Source organism: Antedon bifida, chromosome 6 (assembly GCF_963402885.1).
Source record: "Antedon bifida chromosome 6, ecAntBifi1.1, whole genome shotgun sequence".
Classification (NCBI taxonomy): domain Eukaryota; kingdom Metazoa; phylum Echinodermata; class Crinoidea; order Comatulida; family Antedonidae; genus Antedon; species Antedon bifida.
The window spans coordinates 21,536,323-21,557,445 of NC_136231.1; the positions used below are offsets into that span (position 1 = coordinate 21,536,323).

The 21,123-nt window shown below is 32.5% G+C and overlaps 1 protein-coding gene across 1 annotated transcript; it reads right to left on the minus strand.

Annotated features, from left to right (window-relative positions):
- Positions 1-736: 736 nt before the first annotated feature.
- LOC144845717 (uncharacterized) lies at positions 737-21,084 on the minus strand. The gene is made up of 40 exons (XM_078703144.1): positions 21,012-21,084; positions 20,355-20,515; positions 19,912-20,079; positions 19,283-19,474; positions 18,568-19,066; positions 18,107-18,265; positions 17,713-17,832; positions 17,348-17,544; positions 16,992-17,079; positions 16,226-16,423; positions 15,809-15,922; positions 15,261-15,521; positions 14,914-15,099; positions 14,312-14,496; positions 13,947-14,127; positions 13,275-13,415; positions 12,839-12,961; positions 12,546-12,668; positions 11,863-12,105; positions 11,644-11,766; positions 11,390-11,512; positions 10,380-10,502; positions 9,782-9,910; positions 9,076-9,198; positions 8,848-8,967; positions 8,500-8,655; positions 8,017-8,133; positions 7,459-7,704; positions 6,861-7,001; positions 6,083-6,205; positions 5,661-5,786; positions 5,228-5,340; positions 4,564-4,804; positions 3,716-4,417; positions 3,452-3,576; positions 2,737-2,959; positions 2,375-2,491; positions 1,812-2,056; positions 1,604-1,678; positions 737-1,414 (listed from the first exon to the last, which is right to left on the minus strand). The coding sequence occupies exons 2-40, from the start codon at positions 20,358-20,360 to the stop codon at positions 1,334-1,336; spliced, it is 6,756 nt and encodes a 2,251-aa protein (XP_078559270.1). The 5' UTR covers positions 20,361-20,515; positions 21,012-21,084; the 3' UTR covers positions 737-1,333.
- Between the last annotated feature and the right edge of the window lie 39 nt (positions 21,085-21,123).

Genomic DNA, 21,123 nt, shown 5'->3' on the forward strand with positions numbered 1-21,123 from the left:
AAGAAAAATCCATCATCTACGGATGTATTTCCAAAAAAAGACGGCTTGTTAAGATTTAACCATGGAGCTATAATTATAGCTCCATAATTTAACATTTCGGATGTTAATGTTTCGTATTTTTTTCCTCTGTTCGCTTATTATTAATAATGCGCTCATTAAATGGTCATATAAAAGTAACGACTGTTAGGCCTACTTGTGTGAGGTGAAAATATAATTTCATTTCATCAAATGAAATTATTTGCACCACTAGGCCTACACGGATATAAAACATTTATTCCTATTTGTTTTAGAACACACCTAACTATTATTTAAACACATATACCTAGACCTCTGGCTAGGCTAGGCAGCTCATGTAGTGGCAGAATCTACGATATCTGCTAAGCAACTAAAACTGATCTAGACTATTCTGTTTTTCTTTTGTTCCCATTTCCTATTCATTAATCAAAATCACTGACACACGAATCTGAAGCTAATGCTGACGTTCATTTTGGTCTCAATTAGTACCCGTGTCTCTAATGTAACTTATCGTGAAATCTATGGAAAACCGTAGGCCTACGACTTTAACTATATAAGAAAAAAAGGTTATACTTACTTCAGATGTTTTTTACTCTGAAAATAGTGTTTTAATGTATGATTCGAGACTCAGGGTTGTTTTCGGAGAAATATAAATAATGCTCAACTTAAGTTAACATTATAGTAAAATTGACAAATATAACTGCAACTAAGTATTCCCCATTTATTATAAATATATACGGTGTGCATACAAATCTTTTATCAAAACTAATACAAAAATTGTAGGCCTAAATTATGAAAGTTTTTTAAAGATATTATAGTAGGCTTAAATATATTTATCTAACATACTTGTGTCAGTGTAATTCTATAGAATTAGGCCTAACTAACAGTTTTTAAACATTATCGATTTTGACTTTGACTATATTGGGCAGCGCAGTAATTTGATTTGAATGTATTAGGAAAATCATCATAAAAATACATACAACGTGATAGCATAAAATTACTGACACTACAAAAAATACATTTATAAAGATTTTCCAGGATAGCCCAAAACGCTTATTAGCTTATTTCCATTGGTCCTATTAGGCCTATAATCTAAAATAAAAAATATAAACGTTACAAAAAGTATTGCATTAAACACGTATATATAAAAAACAATAATATATATAAAATATATAGGCCTCATAACTAAATCACTTCAAGATAATATAATATTTATGATTTCTAAAACAAAGCAATATTGAATGAAAGGTTTCAATATTCTAATCAGTTTTATAGTATCCTAATTTTAATCCAATTTGAGGTAGGCGTTGTCCACATTCTATTTGTAGTAATTCCTATGGCGGCGATCAACCCATCTTTCATCATCTATATCATGTGTACCTCTATTGTCGTATACATGCTGTTGGAAATAAAGAAACACACCAATTATCAAACAGTGAATTTAGGCATTGTAACTAATTCCTTTAATATTATTATTGTAATATTTTTTCCTAAGAGTCATTGTGTTATTAGTCACATTATAACCACAGACAAATTGCATTCACACAAATGTATTGAATTCCAAAGAAAGAGTAGACAATATACTCACCATGCGTTCCTGTCCAGTGGCAACGTATGGCCGACGGAATTCAGTATGAGGTAGAGTTCGGTTATATCCAATAACCTATAGTTAAAGAGAATGAATAAAGAAATACTATGATGCTAGGCCTACTCTTTTCTTTTTGGTGCAACGTTTACACAACATGATATGCTCTTACTAAAGGTATATATTAATCCCGTAGAAAAACATAACTTACATCGGATGGCGAGTTTAACATATGATGACGTATATTTCGAGGCACGTCTGAGTTAGATGAAGTAGTAAGACTGTCACTATCCAGGTGTCCAAAATGATAAGGCATTGCATTGCCATAAATCATTGATTTCTTCAGACGTTGCATTCTTCTGTTGTACATGAACAATAGACCGCCGACAATACAGCAAATCAATGTAAATACAAGCATTCCAACACCCAAAGCAATCGCAAATATAGTTATGTCATCTGTAATGAATTATTATTATTTGCATTCATCTTAACAAAAATGACAGGAAACAGGAAAAACACGAATTATTCTTTAACTGAAAACATGCTTAATCTAATGTAGGGGTCCCAGTTTATGGATGCTCATACTTATTACTTTAGGGTGCCTTCAGTACAGCATAGTACAATGTTATAAACGTATAACATATTGTCTTACATTTTGAGAATCGCATACTACATCAAATAGTTGTATTATTCTTGCTTTGGAAATAATATGATGATAGTAAATTATATTATTCTGACGGAATTGCATGATAGGCCTAAATAGTTATTACATACCACTTTCATTTTGACATTTATCACCTTCGTAACCAGATGGACATTTGCAAATAGGAGGCTGTACACCATCAGAACATGTCCCTCCATTAGAACAGTAGTCAGAGGTACATAGCAACACTAAAGAAAGATATGTTAATTGATTTACTGAATGTAAATATGGTGTTTTTTTTATATTTGACAAAATAAATGTTCTTTTGTTTAAATGAAACTCATCTTAAAGATAACTTCTTAGTATGGTTTGATTGAACCCAACTTCATAATCGACTGACATCAAAATTCATTAGTAAACAACATGATTCTACATTATAAATAAAAAAAATAGGAACCCATTTTTAAAAGGAATTTATCTTATCTTAACTTACTTTCTGTTACTGTTATAGCTGAAGCATCAATAACAAACTCGGTATCCGGCAACAGATCAGTTTCGATTCCTTCTGAAAGAACTGTTTGTATTTCTTCAGAAGATGTGGTGTCTTCTTGGTATACCAGGTCTACATTGGCAATAATGCTGCCAGACTCGAAGCTTGAAACCGAGCATGTGCGACTGTTACGGGATATTGTACTTTGATCAACTATATTTGTTACCTATGAACAAGAAAATAATTATTAGAATACTGGTCAAGCATGGATAAAATGTTACTTCTTCCGTGAATTAAGTAAGTACAATTTGACAAGAACTTGAACAACACATTAAAACAATACAAAACTAACGAAAAGAACTGAACGAGAAACTGTTTCGGTTTATGAAATATCTAAAATTAATTGGATACTATAAAAACAAAATGTATACTAACAATACTAAATTGAAATAATAATAATGTTGAAATCTCTCATAATCTGTGATATAAATTGATTTTATTTAAGAGTTTTTGTTTCAATCACATTATTATAACAAATTATTCTCCCATTACCCAAAACCCTTTAGCTGGTCTAATAAGGTTTTCTTTTCAAGATGAAAATGTAGAATAATGATTGTCATAATAGGACTACTTTGTCAAATATCCTATAATATATATTTAATTAACTAACGTCTGAATGCTCAAATTACAAACTTTGTTTTAAATTTGGTACACTTACCGAATCACAAATTTGTTGTTCATACAACATGTAAAGTGCAGAATTTGGGTCACCTAAATCATCAACATACTCTGCAACTAAACTTCCGATACTGATAATGCGTATGGAAATAGAATATGTTGTACCTAAAAGAAATCGATGATTGGAATGACATACACAAAGTTATTTCTCAGTTAGCGGGAGTGATTTGTGTGGGATACTATATGGTTGGTGGAGGTAAAATACAACCTCATTGGCGGAGGTGTAATACATAAACACACAAACCTTCTGTGGCTGTAGTAGTTTCAATGTTTGCCGTAGTTTTCTGTCCTGGTGCTGTAGTTTGTACTTGTGGTGCTGTAGTCTTCACTTCATCGGGTGCTGTAGTCTTCACTTCATCGGGTGCCGTAGTCTTCATTTCATCAGGTGCTGTAGTCTTCACTTCATCAGGTGCCGTGGTCTTCACTTCATCGGGTGCTGTGGTCTTCACCTCGGCAGGTGCTGTAGTCTTCACTTCATCAGGTGCTGTAGTCTTCACTTCATCAGGTGCTGTGGTCTTCACTTCATCAGGTGCTGTGGTCTTCACTTCATCAGGTGCTGTAGTCTTCACTCCATCAGGTGCCGTAGTCTTCACTTCATCAGGTACCGTGGTCTTCACTTCATCAGCTGCTGTAGTCTTCACTTCATCAGGTGCTGTAGTCTTCACTTCATCAGGTGCTGTAGTCTTTACTTCATCAGGTGCAGTAGTCTTCACTTCATCAGGTGCTGTAGTCTTCACTTCATCAGGTGCTGTAGTCTTCACTTCATCAGGTGATGTAGTCTTCACTTCATCAGGTGCTGTAGTCTGTACTTCGGCATGTGCTGTAGTGTATACATCTGGTGTTATAGTTGACTTTCCTGTCATGGTAGCATCTGGTGTTGTAGTTTGCGCTGTTAGTTCGGTTGTCGTTAATATGGATTCAGTTGACGGTTGAATTGTGGATACAACTAAATAAAACGGAAAAAATAGATATTAACTTGCATTATTTTTGTATTCGTTCATTTTCGTATATGCTGTATATATGTTAAATTCAAACATTTTTTTCTGAACTTTAGGGCACTGCAAAACTACAACCACCTATTGGTAGACTTACCAGGTAACATTGAAATAAAAGATGCTGTATCTATAGAACTGTCAGGTGGTACTTGGCTATTATCCGCACCAGACAAACCTCCGTAGAATGTTGCAGCAATGTCGTAAGAGTCAAGGTCAGTTGATGCAGGAAGATCAAGTCTGAAAGTAACTTCTTGGAACAAAGATACTGCTCTGTACATATGTATGCTTACTTGCAATATTGAACTACTGATATTTGACATCTCAAAAATAGCAAAAACCTAGTAAAGATATAAAGTTGTCAAAGTTGTACCAAAAACTACATACAGATTCAATATTAGTAATATTTATACGCATTCATTGAATTCAAAAGAAACATATTTCGATATGTGATGAAAAATACGTGTGGTCATGTACCAGTTCCCATGGACACATGGCCGATCAGTTTTGAAAAAAATGTGTACACAAAAACCGTGTAGGCAGCATTATATTCTTATCAACACAGCAGTGCAACCATTACAATCACTTGGTTAACTGTTTTCAATAAGTATTTATTATACATAAATAAAATATATGAATGTTAAGGTTGTATGGTAATAAGCCAATTATATATTAAACAATAAAAGGCCTACAACACAATTATTATAAACGGAATCATATTGAAAGTACAGATTTTTAATAATAAAATAATACAAATCACTTACGTCAGCTGTGAGCTGGGTTTGTGTATCAATAGAATTCAGAATAGTGGGCATGGCACTGACAACGACTCCTTTGATGTCCGTGAAATTGATTCCCAAATACACAGTTAATGATTCTTGAAAAATTAAATAACTTTACAGTTATGTACATTTTAGGCTACCAAAACCTACAATTTTTAGTATTTGATCGTGCACATAGTTAAGCTATTTACCGTGTACATAGATATGTGAAATCCCGTGCCGAACATAGATAGGCATGATTAATGCTTATGTAACATAACTCATATTTGTTGACTACACAGTTCTTTAACAATTCATTGCTTTGTCAATCTGTTAAACTTTGAACACCGTGATGTTCCATATAAATATACATTATTATTCATAAATTTTAATAGTGAAACTATGTTTCTATTATGCCTACAATCAAGTAATTTACCTATACAGATTTCTTGCACTTCTACAAAATGTTCTTGGCAAACACATGTATAGTTCCCATCATAATTAACACACATTCTGTTTTCTTCAATGTCACATCGGTTAGAAGAAAGACATTCATCAACATCTGTCAATTTCAATAATTCGAGAAAATTGTTATTTAAAATATCAATAATGACTCAACACCGGATCAACTATATTGTCATATTATGTCCAAACATAATAACATATTAACGGCTCGAATAACAATATTATGAATAAGAAACTATAGTACATTAACACATTAAAATAAGAAATACATTTATGGATACAAATTGCGCCGCAATGGCGGACGAAAAAATGAAATTCTTGGTCTTGTATGGGTCTATAGGGTGAAAGACCAGATGGCAGATGGAAAAAACACAAATTTGACATCTTTCATACCTGAACATTGATTTCCATTGCCTTGATATCCGTCTACGCAGGAACACTCAAACATTCCAGGAATATTCTCACATGTTGCCAAGTTAGAGCAATTGTGAATATTCAGCTCACACTCGTTAACATCTAGAATAAAAACAAAGTATAACACTATTTCTAAGAACAAAATATGTGCTGGATGATGACATAATAATTTAGTGGTGATAATTATCTTTTTTTAGAATACAGTGCTAGATTTCTTAACAGGTTTCTAGTGACGACGCGATTTATGTTAACAAGTATCAATAACCTGATTCTAGGTGGAGATAATAACAGAACGTGTTTTTCATTATACACCTAAAGTAAACTTAATGTACTAACAATATAAACTCATTGTTTGATTTACCGCAAATTGACTAAAATGGAAAAGAATACCTGGATATAACAAACAAATCTATAACTTAGGCGTCACGCTTGCCATATGATTGTTTGTTGCCTACGTTCCTTGCTGTTTTATCATGCTAATTGCTCTCTTATTTACATACAGCCTGTCCTATTGGTATATAAGTACTCTAGGCGTTGTTTTCTGTTCTTCTGATGATGAGAATTGTTTCTCCAAACATGTCACATTTTAAGGCAGTTTGCCTATTCATTAAATGCCTCGCTATAGTGATTTTAACTCATAAGTTCGGTGGAATCATTCATGAAAAGAATATCAATGATAAGACGCTGGGACAGTTTACCGCCTAAAGTAAGAATATCTTACGCAACATATCTTATTACACTTGTATTGAGTACCTACCGTTACAATTTCCATCTGTTGCAATGCCTCCACTACTAGCATATCCATCATTACACATGCAAAAGAAAGATCCTTCCAAGTCCATGCACGATGCATTTTCATCACAGTTGTTAAGATCATTAGATGCGCACTCATTGATATCTATTATAAACAAAACGTACTATCTTTTACTTTTGTTTCCTTTTATACGGACAACCTTACTATAGATTTTGCGCTGACGGCGCTAGTTACAATCCGTTATGCGTGAGTAATTATTGATTATTTAACAGTAAATACTTTCTGGTTATGTTGATAACATACAAAAACAAAACAAGAATATATTCTCAAAACGTAATGTGTATGCTCCATTACTTCTCTGAACCCTCAACACTGACCGTTAAAACCTTCCCAGTAGTATTTGCGGTAACGTTGATACCCCATGTTTAAATGCATGTAAGACAAATAACTGCGTGATAACATCCAGATTGAGGAATTTATATATCATATTTGTGTACAAAATTAGATCCAAAGGCCGGGTCAAATATAATCTTCAAAATTTCATGAGGTCATTTCGACCTATGTGTATAAACTCGTATGCATTCTTTAAAAGTTAACTTACTATCACAAACAGTTCCGGTCCCATTGAATCCAGAATTACATACGCATGTAAATGATCCAGGTGTATCAGTACAGCTGGCTTGTGTGTGACAATCATATGTGTTTTCTTCACATTCATTTACATTGGTACAGTTTGTTGATCCGTCTCCTTGGTACCCATCCTGGCAGGTACATGTGTATGCGCCAACTAAATCTGTGCAATCAGCGTTTTCAACACATGTATTGTTCATATCGCATTCATTAATATCTAATTGAACCAAAATAAACAATAATTAAATATAGATAATTTTAATTAGTAAGTAATTTAAATATTATATTGAACAGTATTGTTACGACGACGGTTTGAACTGATAAACAATCTTTAGTTTCTTTAGTGGACTTGGTTTAGGCTTCAATAGTTTATTTTTCGTTGTTCTATGTCTGTACTTTTTCTACTTTGATACAATTGCATATGTATCAATTGTGTCAGTCATACGCAATCAAGTCTCGTTCAACCGATAATAAAAACAACTTTTATAGTATTTGTATACACATATGTCAGTTAAAATGTACATCTTACTTTGACAAGTTTCACCATCGCCAGCAAATCCAGTGTTGCAGGTGCATGAATAATTACCAGGTGTATTGGTACAGGTGGCCATTGGATCACATGGCATAGCTGAACATTCATTAATATCTGCAGATACAATAATGAAACAAATATCCAAATAAAAGTAGTAGTACTTTAAAAAAAAGTAAAGTAAAAAAGTACGAAAAAAAGAAAGACAAACAAAAATATAAATAAGAAAAGGAAAAAATAAGAAAAAAGAGATAAAATGAAGAAAAAACAAACAAAAAACAAAATAGGGAAAAAAGAAGTCAAAGGAAAAAACAAACCAAAGAAGAAAAAAATATACAAAAAGACAAAAAGGTGAAGGAAAATGGAAAAAGAAAAAGAAAAGAACAAAAAGGGAAAGAACAGAAAAAGTAAAAAAGAAGAAGGAAAGATAGACAGACAGAAAGAAAACTGGATAATTTTACAATTTCGCACAAATTGACTTACCAAAGCACACCATTCCATTGCCTGTATATCCATCATTACAATAGCACATGTATGATCCATTATTATTGTTGCAGTACGCAGCATCATCACATTGGTCATACTCGCATGTTTCATTTCCAGTACAGTAAACACGAATATGTTCACATTCATTGATATCTATGGATAAACAAAATCATAATAGGTTATATAGTTTTGATATAAAGTTTGCGGTACACCACGTATATTAGTGTTGAGTTTTTCAACGTTTATAGTATTGTTGTACCTAATAGAATCAATACTTTGTAAAATAATGGTATTCTTACATGGAGAAACCATTGATCTGATAAATATTGTAATTTTATACTTTACCGGTACATTGTACACCATTGCCGTTATATCCAGAGTTACAGGAACACATATGCGTACCAGGTATGTTTAAACACATTGCATTATCACCGCATGTATCAGCAGTCTCACATTCATTGATATCTATAGAATATTAAAACATAAACATATAACAAAATTATTGTTGTTATAATAATTATAATCAAGTTGTGTTATGTGAATAATTAGTCTCAATTGTTAAAATATGTGTACCTTCACAACTCCTCTTGTCGTCTGCTAGCTGATATCCAGAAATACAGGAACAATTGTAAGATCCTTCAGTGTCAGAGCAAGAACCAGAACACATGTGATCTCCGGTCGAACATTCATCAATATCTATGTTAAAAATAAGATTAAACAAAAAATATGCTGAAAAGTAATGGTGACACGGTAAGAAGTTATAAGTACAATAACAACAATAGGTAAATGCATCGGTTCTGTAAGATTCCTTTTTTAAAATGAAACATTATATTTATGTCTTAATAATGTTTATATTTTGTATTGACACACATTGAAGAATTATATATCGCATCACTATGATGATGAAGTAGATGAACACCGTGGCAAATTCATCGCACGTTTTCCCTATTTAAAATTATTGTTGTATAATCAAAAGAAAGAAATTCAATTCTGAATGTTAGATGTTAAAATTGTATATTATATTATATAGTCTGGATCCACCACGACATGTACACACATTTTATCTATCCTTTATCGAAAGTTAGTTAGTAGTTAATTTTATTGTTATTAGTTATTCAAACTTTGGTGGATAACTCCTTGTGTTCATTTTGTATTGAGAAGAATAAATAAAATGATGAAATGTCTACAATTACATCTATTATTATTAAAAGTATCTAGAAATTTAGATCATTAGGCTGTCATATAATTGACACTTATTCTTTAAAACAAACAAACATACTTTGACAATGCGTTGTATTTCCTTCAGTGGCGCCATAACCTTGTTTACACAAACATTCAACGTCATTTCCGTTCATTGAACAAAATGCATTCACACATGGGTCAGTATCACATTCTGCTCCTTGTTTAGCTAAAAATAATGATAATCTAATAATATGCGTAGGCTACTCACCGTTCCGTTTAACAATAATAATTGATACAATGAAATGTAACCAATGATTAGAAAAACCAATATCAAGTAAAAACATAACATATATAATATAGGCCTATGCATGATAGGTAAATAGTGTTACCTTTAGGCCTTTTTAATTATTAATATTATGAAATACTTAACTTAGCTTAATTAAATAATATTTTGGACCTGAGTACATATATAGTACTGATTTTAATTAGTTATAAAAGCATTTTATGACCTGGATTGCTGGTACACTGAAACTCAAAACCTGTAAAATAGACTTAACTTAAGGCAAAATATATCGATTCCAAATAGGTTAGATGAACTCAAATAGGATGTATCTACAGTAATTCTAGTCAAGTCTTCTTTCAATATTGAATCAACTAAACTGATACATTAACAAAAATGAACTGGCGATACTTACGTTGACAAGATACACTATCGTTTGTTAATTCATAATTATCAGTGCAGTAACAAGAATATCCTCCATCTGTATTATTACACATCTGTTGACATTCATGAATAGCAAGTTCGCATTCATTCAAGTCTGAATATTAAACACAATTAAGGCATAATTTAACAAGAGCAATTTATGACACTAGATGGTTCACAAATATATTTTGTCAACTGGAAATGTTCAAATGTACGCAAGGCTATGTGTACCGACATACATCTCGATGTTGGTGATGGAAGTGGTGGTGGGTGTGGTTGCGTTGGCGGCACTGGTGGTGCTGGTGGCGTTGGCGGCACTGGTGGTGCTGGTGGCGTTGGCGGTGAAGGTGGTGTTGGTGGTGAAGGTGGTGGTGGTCGTGATGATGGTGATGGCGGCCTTGATGTCGTTGGTGGCAACGACAATGGTAATATCAGGTGCAAAGAGGAATGTTTTTTTCAAATATATTATTTATTCACTCAGTAAAAATATTGATTTGTTTTTGTGTTTTATAATAATACTTTGTTGAAACTGTCACATTCGATAAAAATAATGTGACGATGCAAAAACGAAGATGTAAAATCTGCACTTTTAAATGGCGACCTAAAATGCTTTCTAGAATATTTATACATTACTTTTAACTTAACGGAGCAAATCGTTGAACATAAATGTGTTGTATTTGTCAGTTACTAATTATCTAATGTAATATATCTTGCCTAGTGTTATATCAAAATTCAATTGGTGAACAGAAAAGTGGTCCAGAATTGGGATAATATTGATCCGCGTTCAAAATGTAAATATTATAAGTCTGTTGTGACAATTATCAATATACGTGGTTTTAATTTAGTAAAGATATTTTTTAGTTTACAAACACACAAATAGTAATAATCAAAAAACACTACTTGGTAATAATAACAGTAGAAGTGATAAAATGTTTGCAGTCAATGTTTTCAGACAAATATATATTATATACCTATTATTGTATTCAATTATGAAAGATTTACCTTGACAGATCTGTCCATCCAGCATGTATCCAGAGTTGCATGTACACACATAGCTTCCCAATGTATTTCCACAGTCTGCATTTGTGTCACATGGGCTAGTTTCCGCTAAACATTCGTTTACATCTAAAATAAAATGTCTTTTGAATTATTTTCACAAAACAAAAGTGCATTATACTTTATAATAACCAGTAGTCCTATATTTAGTATGCTACGAGGTATAAGCAAACACGTAGTGACATTTGTAATTCACATACCTTGACATGTACCATCTGTCAGATTATAGCCTTCTTTACATGGACATTCAAACCCGCCAATGGTATTAAAACACATAGCAGTATCCGTACAGTTGTGACTACCAGAAGTGCACTCATTAACGTCTAATTATAACGAAAATGCATCGTATTTTAATAAATTGAAATAATGATAAATGTAATCAATACTAAAAAAAAAGAAAAAAAAAAGAGAGTGCGTACCAATGCAAGTTGTGTCATCTCCTACATAGCCAATGGGACAGCTGCAGTCAAAGCTACCTGGTATGTTTTGACAAACAAACCTAGTAGTCGGACAAGGACTGTTAGGACATTCGTTTATGTCTTCACAGAAGGTTCCATTACCGATCCAGCCAGAAGAGCAGGAGCACATATAAGATCCTTGGATGTTGGTGCAGTCAGCTTGTATGTCACACGAATGAAGTGCACGAGCACACTCATCAATATCTAAAGAAGTGAATAATACAGCAACTAATTATATAATATTACCGCTTTGTCTGACTCGGTATTTGGAAGTGGAATTGCTTTAAAAAGATTGCACACTAAAATAAAGTTGTGTTTACCAAATCATTCAAGTCAATTATTCCTTTAAACAGTATTGATTGAGGTTTATTTTCATAATCTGGCCCTTTTGCGTGCCGGTGTTCTTGGTAATACTATTCATTTGCTTACTTAATAGTGCATTCAAGATACTAACAAGTTTTATAGAGATTGTTCAAATATTAATCTGTACTTTTACCAGTGTTACCTTGTTGCTAAAGATGTACATGGGAAGAGCCTCTGTGATAATATTATTTGAATAAAAACATATTTGGAGAGAGTGTGAGGAAAACTGAGTGACAAATAATTATGCTTTTTGCTATGTCCGAATTGTAAATAACATGTACCTTCACAGGTTTTTCCATCTCCTTCGTAGCCATCAGCACATTGGCAGATGAATGAACCATCTGTATCCATACAGTCGGCCTCTTCATCACATGGGTAGTCCGTGTAACCGCATTCATTCTTGTCTTAATATTAATAAATTACATAAAAACAGTAATAATCGACATAGTCGGTAATAATATGCCAAGTAAAATGAATTAGTAAATGATAATGATACACATATTTGCTTCGAGACAACATTAATAACATTATTTTACCTATTAGCACAATAATTTATCATAAATTAAAAACCTACTAGTGCATGTCTTTCCATCACCACTGTAACCTTCTGAGCATGTGCAGTTGAATGATCCTTCTGTATTTTCACAGGTTGCATAATCACTACAATCATCAGTCATCGTCATACATTCGTCAATATCTGAAAAGAAATATATGTTTTCCTATAAATTATATCCAAATTCCAATAAAGTCAAACACAATCAAAATTGTTAATATGAATTTAGAGATCTTTTTTAAGAAACCATTAAGAAACTTTTACCATTTAAGTTTTAATTAAATTGGTTTATAAAAAGAAATATATGAATTCATTTAGTAGGCCTATTGCATACCAGATACACACACTTTGTCACTAATTATAAGATACTATAGTTATTATAAAACACTATTGAAAAAGCACCAAACACACCATTGCTTGTTTTATTTAAATATTGAAACAAAAAATATCAAATTACCACTGCAATTTTTTAGATCAACATTCAAGTCATATCCTTGTCTGCAGCTACAAGTGTACGAGCCCAAAGTATTGGTACATTCCTGTTGGCAGAACGGTACATCGTCAACCCTGTCACGACCTTCAACGCATTCGTTGTAATCTAATAGAAAACACATATTTGCAAATTTTACATGAGTCTGTTTCTGTTGCGTTTATAAGTTTTCTCTGTTTTAGTCATCACCATAGCGGCTCGCGAAAATATTTTTCTTTCTCTGAAAATCTCATTTTAGGGAGCATTATTATGAATGATGCATCATGTTTCATCTGCTCTGCGCTCGCCCTCTGAATGAACTTTTTAATACGCATTCCGTCGAGCCGTCTATATGGTCGAATAGATTAGACTATGGAATTTGCATGTCGATGTATGAGGTTCGAATCCCATGACCAACTTATTTTAACTTTATAGTGAGAGAGATTATTTAGAGGGTTAAGTTTAGTTATATTTAGGAAGAAGTTCGGCTATCTTTCACGTATCTTTCAGAGAAAGTATTTGGGAAAAAAAATTTACGCTAGCGGCCGTCGTCCTCGACTATTAGTAATTTACTATATTAATCAGTTTCTCCCATTTGACTATAGTAATAGTAACCAGTTTATTAAAACACGTTTGCTTATAAACATTGAAGACATTCACCATAACACTTGAATCCATTTCCAACTAAACCATTTGGACAATCTCCACATGAAACATTTGCTAACGGAGCTTCCTGATCAATGCATGAGACTCCTGGATAACAAGGTTCATCTAAACATCCATTGTAATCTTCACTACAATCGGTGCCCGTCCAAGCAGGTGGACAATCACATTCGGACACCTAAAACGATATCAAAAGTGTCAGTGACACAATAAAGTCGTGACAATTATGTTCTAGTGTTTACCCTATACATAGATATACCCTATAAAAATGTGTTTTACACGCTAATTTTATCAAAAACACGGTTGGGAATCAACGAAATTATCACAGATTACATTATTTGTTGTACATAAAATTTACTTACTGCGAAACGGTTGTTAACAAGATCGGATCCATCAACAAGAGCGTTGAAATTACAAACTCCACCATTATCACATTCACAAATAATAACGTCTAGTGGAAATGCAGTTGCCGCTCCTTTACTGTCTGTGGCAACCAATGTAACTTGAACTTGGTCAGTTGAACCAGGAGTCCATTTAAATAAACCATCTTTAAGATATTTAAAATCATTTTATATTTCTTGATTGAATACAACTTACATAAAAAGATGTTAGTGATTATATAATCTAATCAGTGGTGAAAAAAGATTTTCTACCGGCATAAGTGTTGGTAGATAACTACATATTATAACACTGATGATATGAGACTACTTATTATTAGTGAATTTAGAGACTTTCTAGCTATCATCAACCATATCATCATTGATTTTAGAAGACTATACTAGTGATGGTAGTAGACTCCAGAAAGACACTGTGCTCTTCATGCATGAACTGGTCTAAAAATATGTCATTAGAAAGGCTCTCACTTAGGCCTAGCTGATTTGTTTCATCCTGATCATTATGCCAACGTATTGTACCAGACTTCACTTGTATATTCCTTTTCATAGTTAAAATAAATGTTACATACCAACATCAATACCAGCACCTGGCACCGTATCTTGAAGGGAATATGTTATCGTGTCATTTTCTGGGTCAGATGTAATAACTCTTAGAATATATTGACTTCCAACCATAACCAAAAAGCGATTGGTTTCCGTAATTGAATCAACCGGAGAAATTGCAAGAACGCTTGTAATATTTGGTGGAAAGTTTGCTGTATCGTAAAAAATGTAAACATGAGAAAAGAATCAACATATTGGAAACTATTTTGTTGGTAAAAAGGTGCAACGCATCCGACTATTAATGATTTATGATAATTAAGCAAAATGAATGAAACTATTTCATTTTAACGTTTATGAATGTTTGTGATCTTACCAAGTTCTTCTGCGTTTTCATTGTTGTTTGTATTTGTTTCTTTTGTATTCATACCAAAAGAAATATCCTTTGTTGCTAGTACATCAAAAAGACACATGCGATCACCACCACATTCAGCAATCGCCTCATTGTACAGTTCTGTACCAGAATATTGTTCTACAAGATCTTCTAAGAACAATGGTACAAATGTTAGGTTATTCAATGTTTCCCATGATTGACCATCAGTGTAACTGAAAAGTGAAGACTCCTCTGTAGTTCTCCCTGAAAAAAAAGTGAAAGGAAAAAATAGGTTGAAATTATGTAATGAGTATAAAAATATACTTAATTGCTAATGATAATACTTGGTGAAGAACATGTACCACATTAAAACAAATATTTAAAATGTATGTTACTTCATGATGCATCTGTGATGATCGGCCAATGAATCACATTAGTGATGACGTATTTATATAGTATATAGGAAAATTAATCTCTCATCTTATATCGCCACTGATTACCTTACATAGATTTAGCAAATGTAATTACTGTGAGTTTGAATATGACCTTACATGTATTTCCAAAATGGAAACCATCACTATCTGTAACCACTCCATCTTCTGGCACGGACATCATACTATTATTTGGAAATGTAAGATCATCTGTTATATCATCATTCCAAACACCTGGGAAATAATACAATAATAGATATAAAACCTTCAGACAAATGATTAAAGTTTGAACATTTGTACTTTTCATCATAATATTTAGGCTTATTTAAAGCACGTTTTCTTTAACACTATTAACACACGCGTCATTGTTAAATACAAAACTTGACACACAGAGTCGAAAAAGCCCAAATTACGTTATCACAGTACATCAGGAGCTCTATGAAAAATGATTAGTTGACACGATTATTAAAACAAAAATATTACCAAAGAATGCAAGACATTACTTTCGATAAGAGGACATAGATTACATGCACCTACCATACAATCCCTTTGTTGCTCCTTTGTATTTTTCTGGAATAGAAAATACAGCCTCCAATACAGTACCAGTCAGTGAAACGGAAATAGAAATTCCAGATAACCAAGTCGCAACTATACGATTTCCAGTTGAATTTGCAGTTGAATTTCCAGAAGGAAGACTTATTATAAACCCAGTGTCAGATGGCGGTGTGTACGGACCTGAACATAATAATGTTACTTTAATAAATATTTCATTATCTTTCTTTTCTTATCTATTCACTGCCGTACATATGTTCATTGAAAAACAAATCAAATAAAAACCAAAAAGTAACAGCAAGCCAAACGATTTTAAACTTGGCATGTCAATGTGGATTCACTTGAAATCTGAGTAATTAACTGACGCTTACTTGACTGCGGCGGAAATTTATTTCGGATTTGATGGGTTTTCAGTTTAAGAAGCTACATTTTCAGGAATGCTTTAATATTATCTGTTTTATTCTTGCTATTTGGGAAGATAAACTTCATGAACATTTCATTGTAGTACTATGCTTACGCTTACTAAATAAATCCCTGGTCTGGCACTAACTTTTTTTATAGATGTTATTGTAAAGTTTATACTACAAGTTAAGAATCTAATATGTACACCTACTAGTGTCTAGTAAATTATGTATTATACAAAATCTGGCTTCTCAAGCAAATTGACTCATGCATTACATGTATTGAGGAGTATCAGTGTAGTCCAATACCAATACGTTATGCAATAAAAATATGATGTGAAAATAGATACCTTCATTGAGACTAGATTTATTTACTGCAATGCTTCCATTAACCAAAATATCAAAGTCAGTTGCATCGTCATTCAACGTCATTTGTACCTGTGTGTAAATGTATAGAAGATAAACAATTAGTAAATATTTAGTTAGAGTTCAGATATTGCAATAGGCACTACACTACAAACAAGTCTAGGTAAAATCAATCACAAAGTAAAATATCATTCTTATTAGTTCAATGGATAACTTTAAGAAAATTAACGAACATTTTTATTATTATCTTTCACAAAAAAAAGTGGTCCATAAACGTCATTGTGTAATTTACAAAATCAATTTAAATACACTATAAAATCAGTACGTAATGTTAACTTACCGTTGTTGGGCCTCCATTAGCTACAAATGCTGAAAATATTGTCGCCTGTACATCTTCCTCACTCTTAGGCTTTTGCATTCTTCCTTGGAGTATAAATTCACCATCGTTGACGGTGGCAAGAACAAATTCTCCAATACCGTTACAAGTATACTCAAGGCCATCAAGTGTACGGATGTGAGGATCACCAAACATCCAACCTATAACAAATTAATGATAACACTTTTTGTATAAAAATTATATTAAGTCATCGCAATACTAACCTAATCTATATTAGATAATTTCACTCACAGTGGGATTTTAAAATTACATTTTGCTTTTATTACTTTCACCTTTTGTTGATGGTAATTTACGATAATTGTAATTACCTGTGTTAGGAGGAATATATCCTCCACATGTTCCTTTAGGTCTAACTTCAGAATACAGGTCACAGTAGTACGGGTCATTAGACTTTTCACAACATACATAACGAGGAATCAAATCAAGATCTAAAAAAAATCGTTTTAAATAATAAATAGGCCTACTTAATATGCTAAACACCAAATGAACCAGAATCAATAAGTAATCGTTTTGTGACATACATACTAATATACATTTTCTTTATACCACGTGCATAATACTCCTAAAATAATCACAATAACGACAGTAATAAGATTAAACATGCGCTTATTTGCAATGGTTCAAGTTCAAAACTTGAGAATATGATCATCAGTTAATTTAATTTTAATTAATGTTTTATAATACATTAAATACAGTACTTACAAAAGAATGACCCTTCAACAAATTGATATCTCTGAACAAAGCTGCTAGTATATACGTTGTTTTCATATCCTTCAATAAGTGATCCATCTGCCCTATAACAACACATCATACCTGCTCCATACACTGTCGACACCTGGGTTTGTAGGCAGAATGGAGTACCTAAAGTGTAACAAATCATGCAATCGTAATCTAATTTATACCTAACAATATTCCAATGTTCAGGTTTATAATATAGCAATAATATTTGTTTAAAAATGTATAAATTGATGTATGATTCGTTAGAACTCAAGTTGAAATGCAGCTTCTAATTCTGTCCTTGACAAGAAATTCTAACTCTGGTTTTTCGTCCTGATTTATTTTATTATTTATGTATGAATAATTTTACTGTATTGATATCTATAGAGAAATAAATAAACACATTATTTGTGATTTCAATAAAAACGAATTGTAAATGTCCTTACCTGTTATGTTATTAATGTCATTAAGTAGTTCAGGAGAAAGTTCATTATTTCCATTGTTATTTGCATCTTCATTTCTGTTTCCATTTCCGCGTTGACTGTTGCCAAACCCAAGATCATTTGATCCCTGGCCAAACGCACAAGGGCATGTTCCAAGACCTTCTGCCCAAAACAAGTTATCATATTCAGTTTGCCTCCAATCCATGCAATATTGTCTATAATTGATAGTATATTCGTTGTTATCTTCAAGTCGAAAGAACCACTGCCCATTAAAGTCCGTGTTACTTGTTAATTCAGGGGTGTATCTTGAGTCCTCAGTTGGGAACATGCTGGAATTTAACTGAGCATTGTAATACTCCCCATATGCACCAACTCCGTATCCAATCACAACATTCTTCTGTGCAAGGACAGTGGGGTCCCATAGCATTCCACCTATCTTATAGTTAAAGATAGCAAAACTATAAACACCATCTGTGAGAAGAGCTGCTTGAAATGTCGCTGTCTGAAAAACACGATTATTCCAACTACTATATATTTTTTTGAGTAATGGCATTATCAAAACATTATTTCATAATTTATTTTCAACATTACACATTATACTTCAATATATTGTAATTAAACGGAAACTATTTAACCCTAGACGTTCTTCAATTAGTTCAGTGTATCGATAATTAATATATTTAAAGTTATTGAATGGGGGTGCATGTAGTTTACTTACATTTTCAGCATTGTTTACCACGGGATACTGTGGTACTCTGTCCCATGTGACTACAAGCATCCAAGTAGCATTAAATGAATAATCATTAGGAAGTGTATTTGTACCAAGAAATGTGTTGACACGAGATGATCCTTCAGACAACATTTCTTCCTCACGATCTGTAGCTGCAGAGCTAAAGCTTCGGCTATAAACCTGTTAAAATACAAGTCAATACTACATTTTGTATCTCTAATTTCAATTTTAAAATGGAATATAATAATTAGATACATTATTTGGTTTTAAAAATCAATAAAAATGATTTCCTCTAAGACTAAAACTAGCTGTGACATAAATAATATCAATAGAAAATCAATAAACTTAAAAATTGACTAGAAAATATTAGATATTTTTTCCAACTCTAATTTATGTTCGATAGCCTACTCAGTATATTTTGCTTAAAGAAACTTTATCCATCAATCACAAACTCGAGTATTGGAGTTAATAATTTCCAATAAAAACTGTGTGAACTAATGGTAGACTGATTAGTGATGGTTTCATATCATGTTGTAGTAAAGCATAAACTTGACGATATGATACCTAATGTGTATCCGTAACAGTGTTATATTGATAAACACATTTAAATCACCTACACTGTAGAATACGTTTCCAATGTCACTGTTTGATAAATCAGAATCAGCCCAGAATGGTGCAATGACTTTATGTGTAAAGGTACTTCCAAGACCACCATCAGGAGGATTAGCGAATCCATATTTTTGTTCGTTTTCTCTAGACAGAGATATCACGCCATTTTCCGTAAACTACAACAGGAAGAAAATGAAAAGTATTGACTAAGTTATGTTAGTAAACTTGTCATTGATTTTCGTTTTATGAAATTTTTAAAATACAAAAAATGTGATTCTGACATATTTTGATTTTCAGACCACAGATGTAGTACAACCACAAAAATGTTGCCATATTTTAAACTTCACCTACTCCAAGGACATTTTATAATATGGCAGGCCTATTGCAAAATGTAACATTGATAAAAGGTACAGATTCAAGTTTAATAAAATATAGAGTGAATAACACTTACATACATACTGTAAAAGAAATCACCATAGAATGGAAAACCATTTGTAGGTCTAAAAGTTGGTGATATCTTTTCTGGTAATTCATCATCTCCTGATGGTAATACGTATTCAGCAGTAAGATTATAATCACCTTGGTCTAATCCCCACAAGAAGAAATAATCAGCTGAAATAAAAATAAATAATTAGTTCAAAGTCTTTGATAAGAAATTGTTCCACTGTATATTCAACCCTAGTCTATCGACAATGATACTATTGTAACAAGTGTAATATTTATCGTTTGTGTTTTGTCCATATTTTTAACACGACCGTCCAATTGTACTTTTCATTTTTTTTTGTACGAAAACAAAATATTCCCGCGTACGTAAAAAAAATCAAAGACCAACCTTCGTGGAATTCAATATCACTACCTATTTTTTGTTTTGCATTAGGCCTACAGCCAAGACAACACACTTAAATTGGTTTCAGATCATTTGTATGATTTTAAATATTTAATGGGAACAAGTATACAAGATGTTGAATAGTTGATAAAGCATTAGGCTAGATCAGTTTCAGCTGCATGATGATTTTTCTTATCGATAAGCTGCCTCTAAACTATAATTTAGGCCTAGCTATATTAGGAATAAGCCTATGAATGTGTTATATACAACAGCGTATTATACCTTCACATGTAAATCCGTCACCAATGAAATCTTCAGTACATTCACATGTATAGCTTCCAGCGGTATTGACACAGCTACTTCCAACTTCTGCACAGTTGTTTTCTTGTAAACA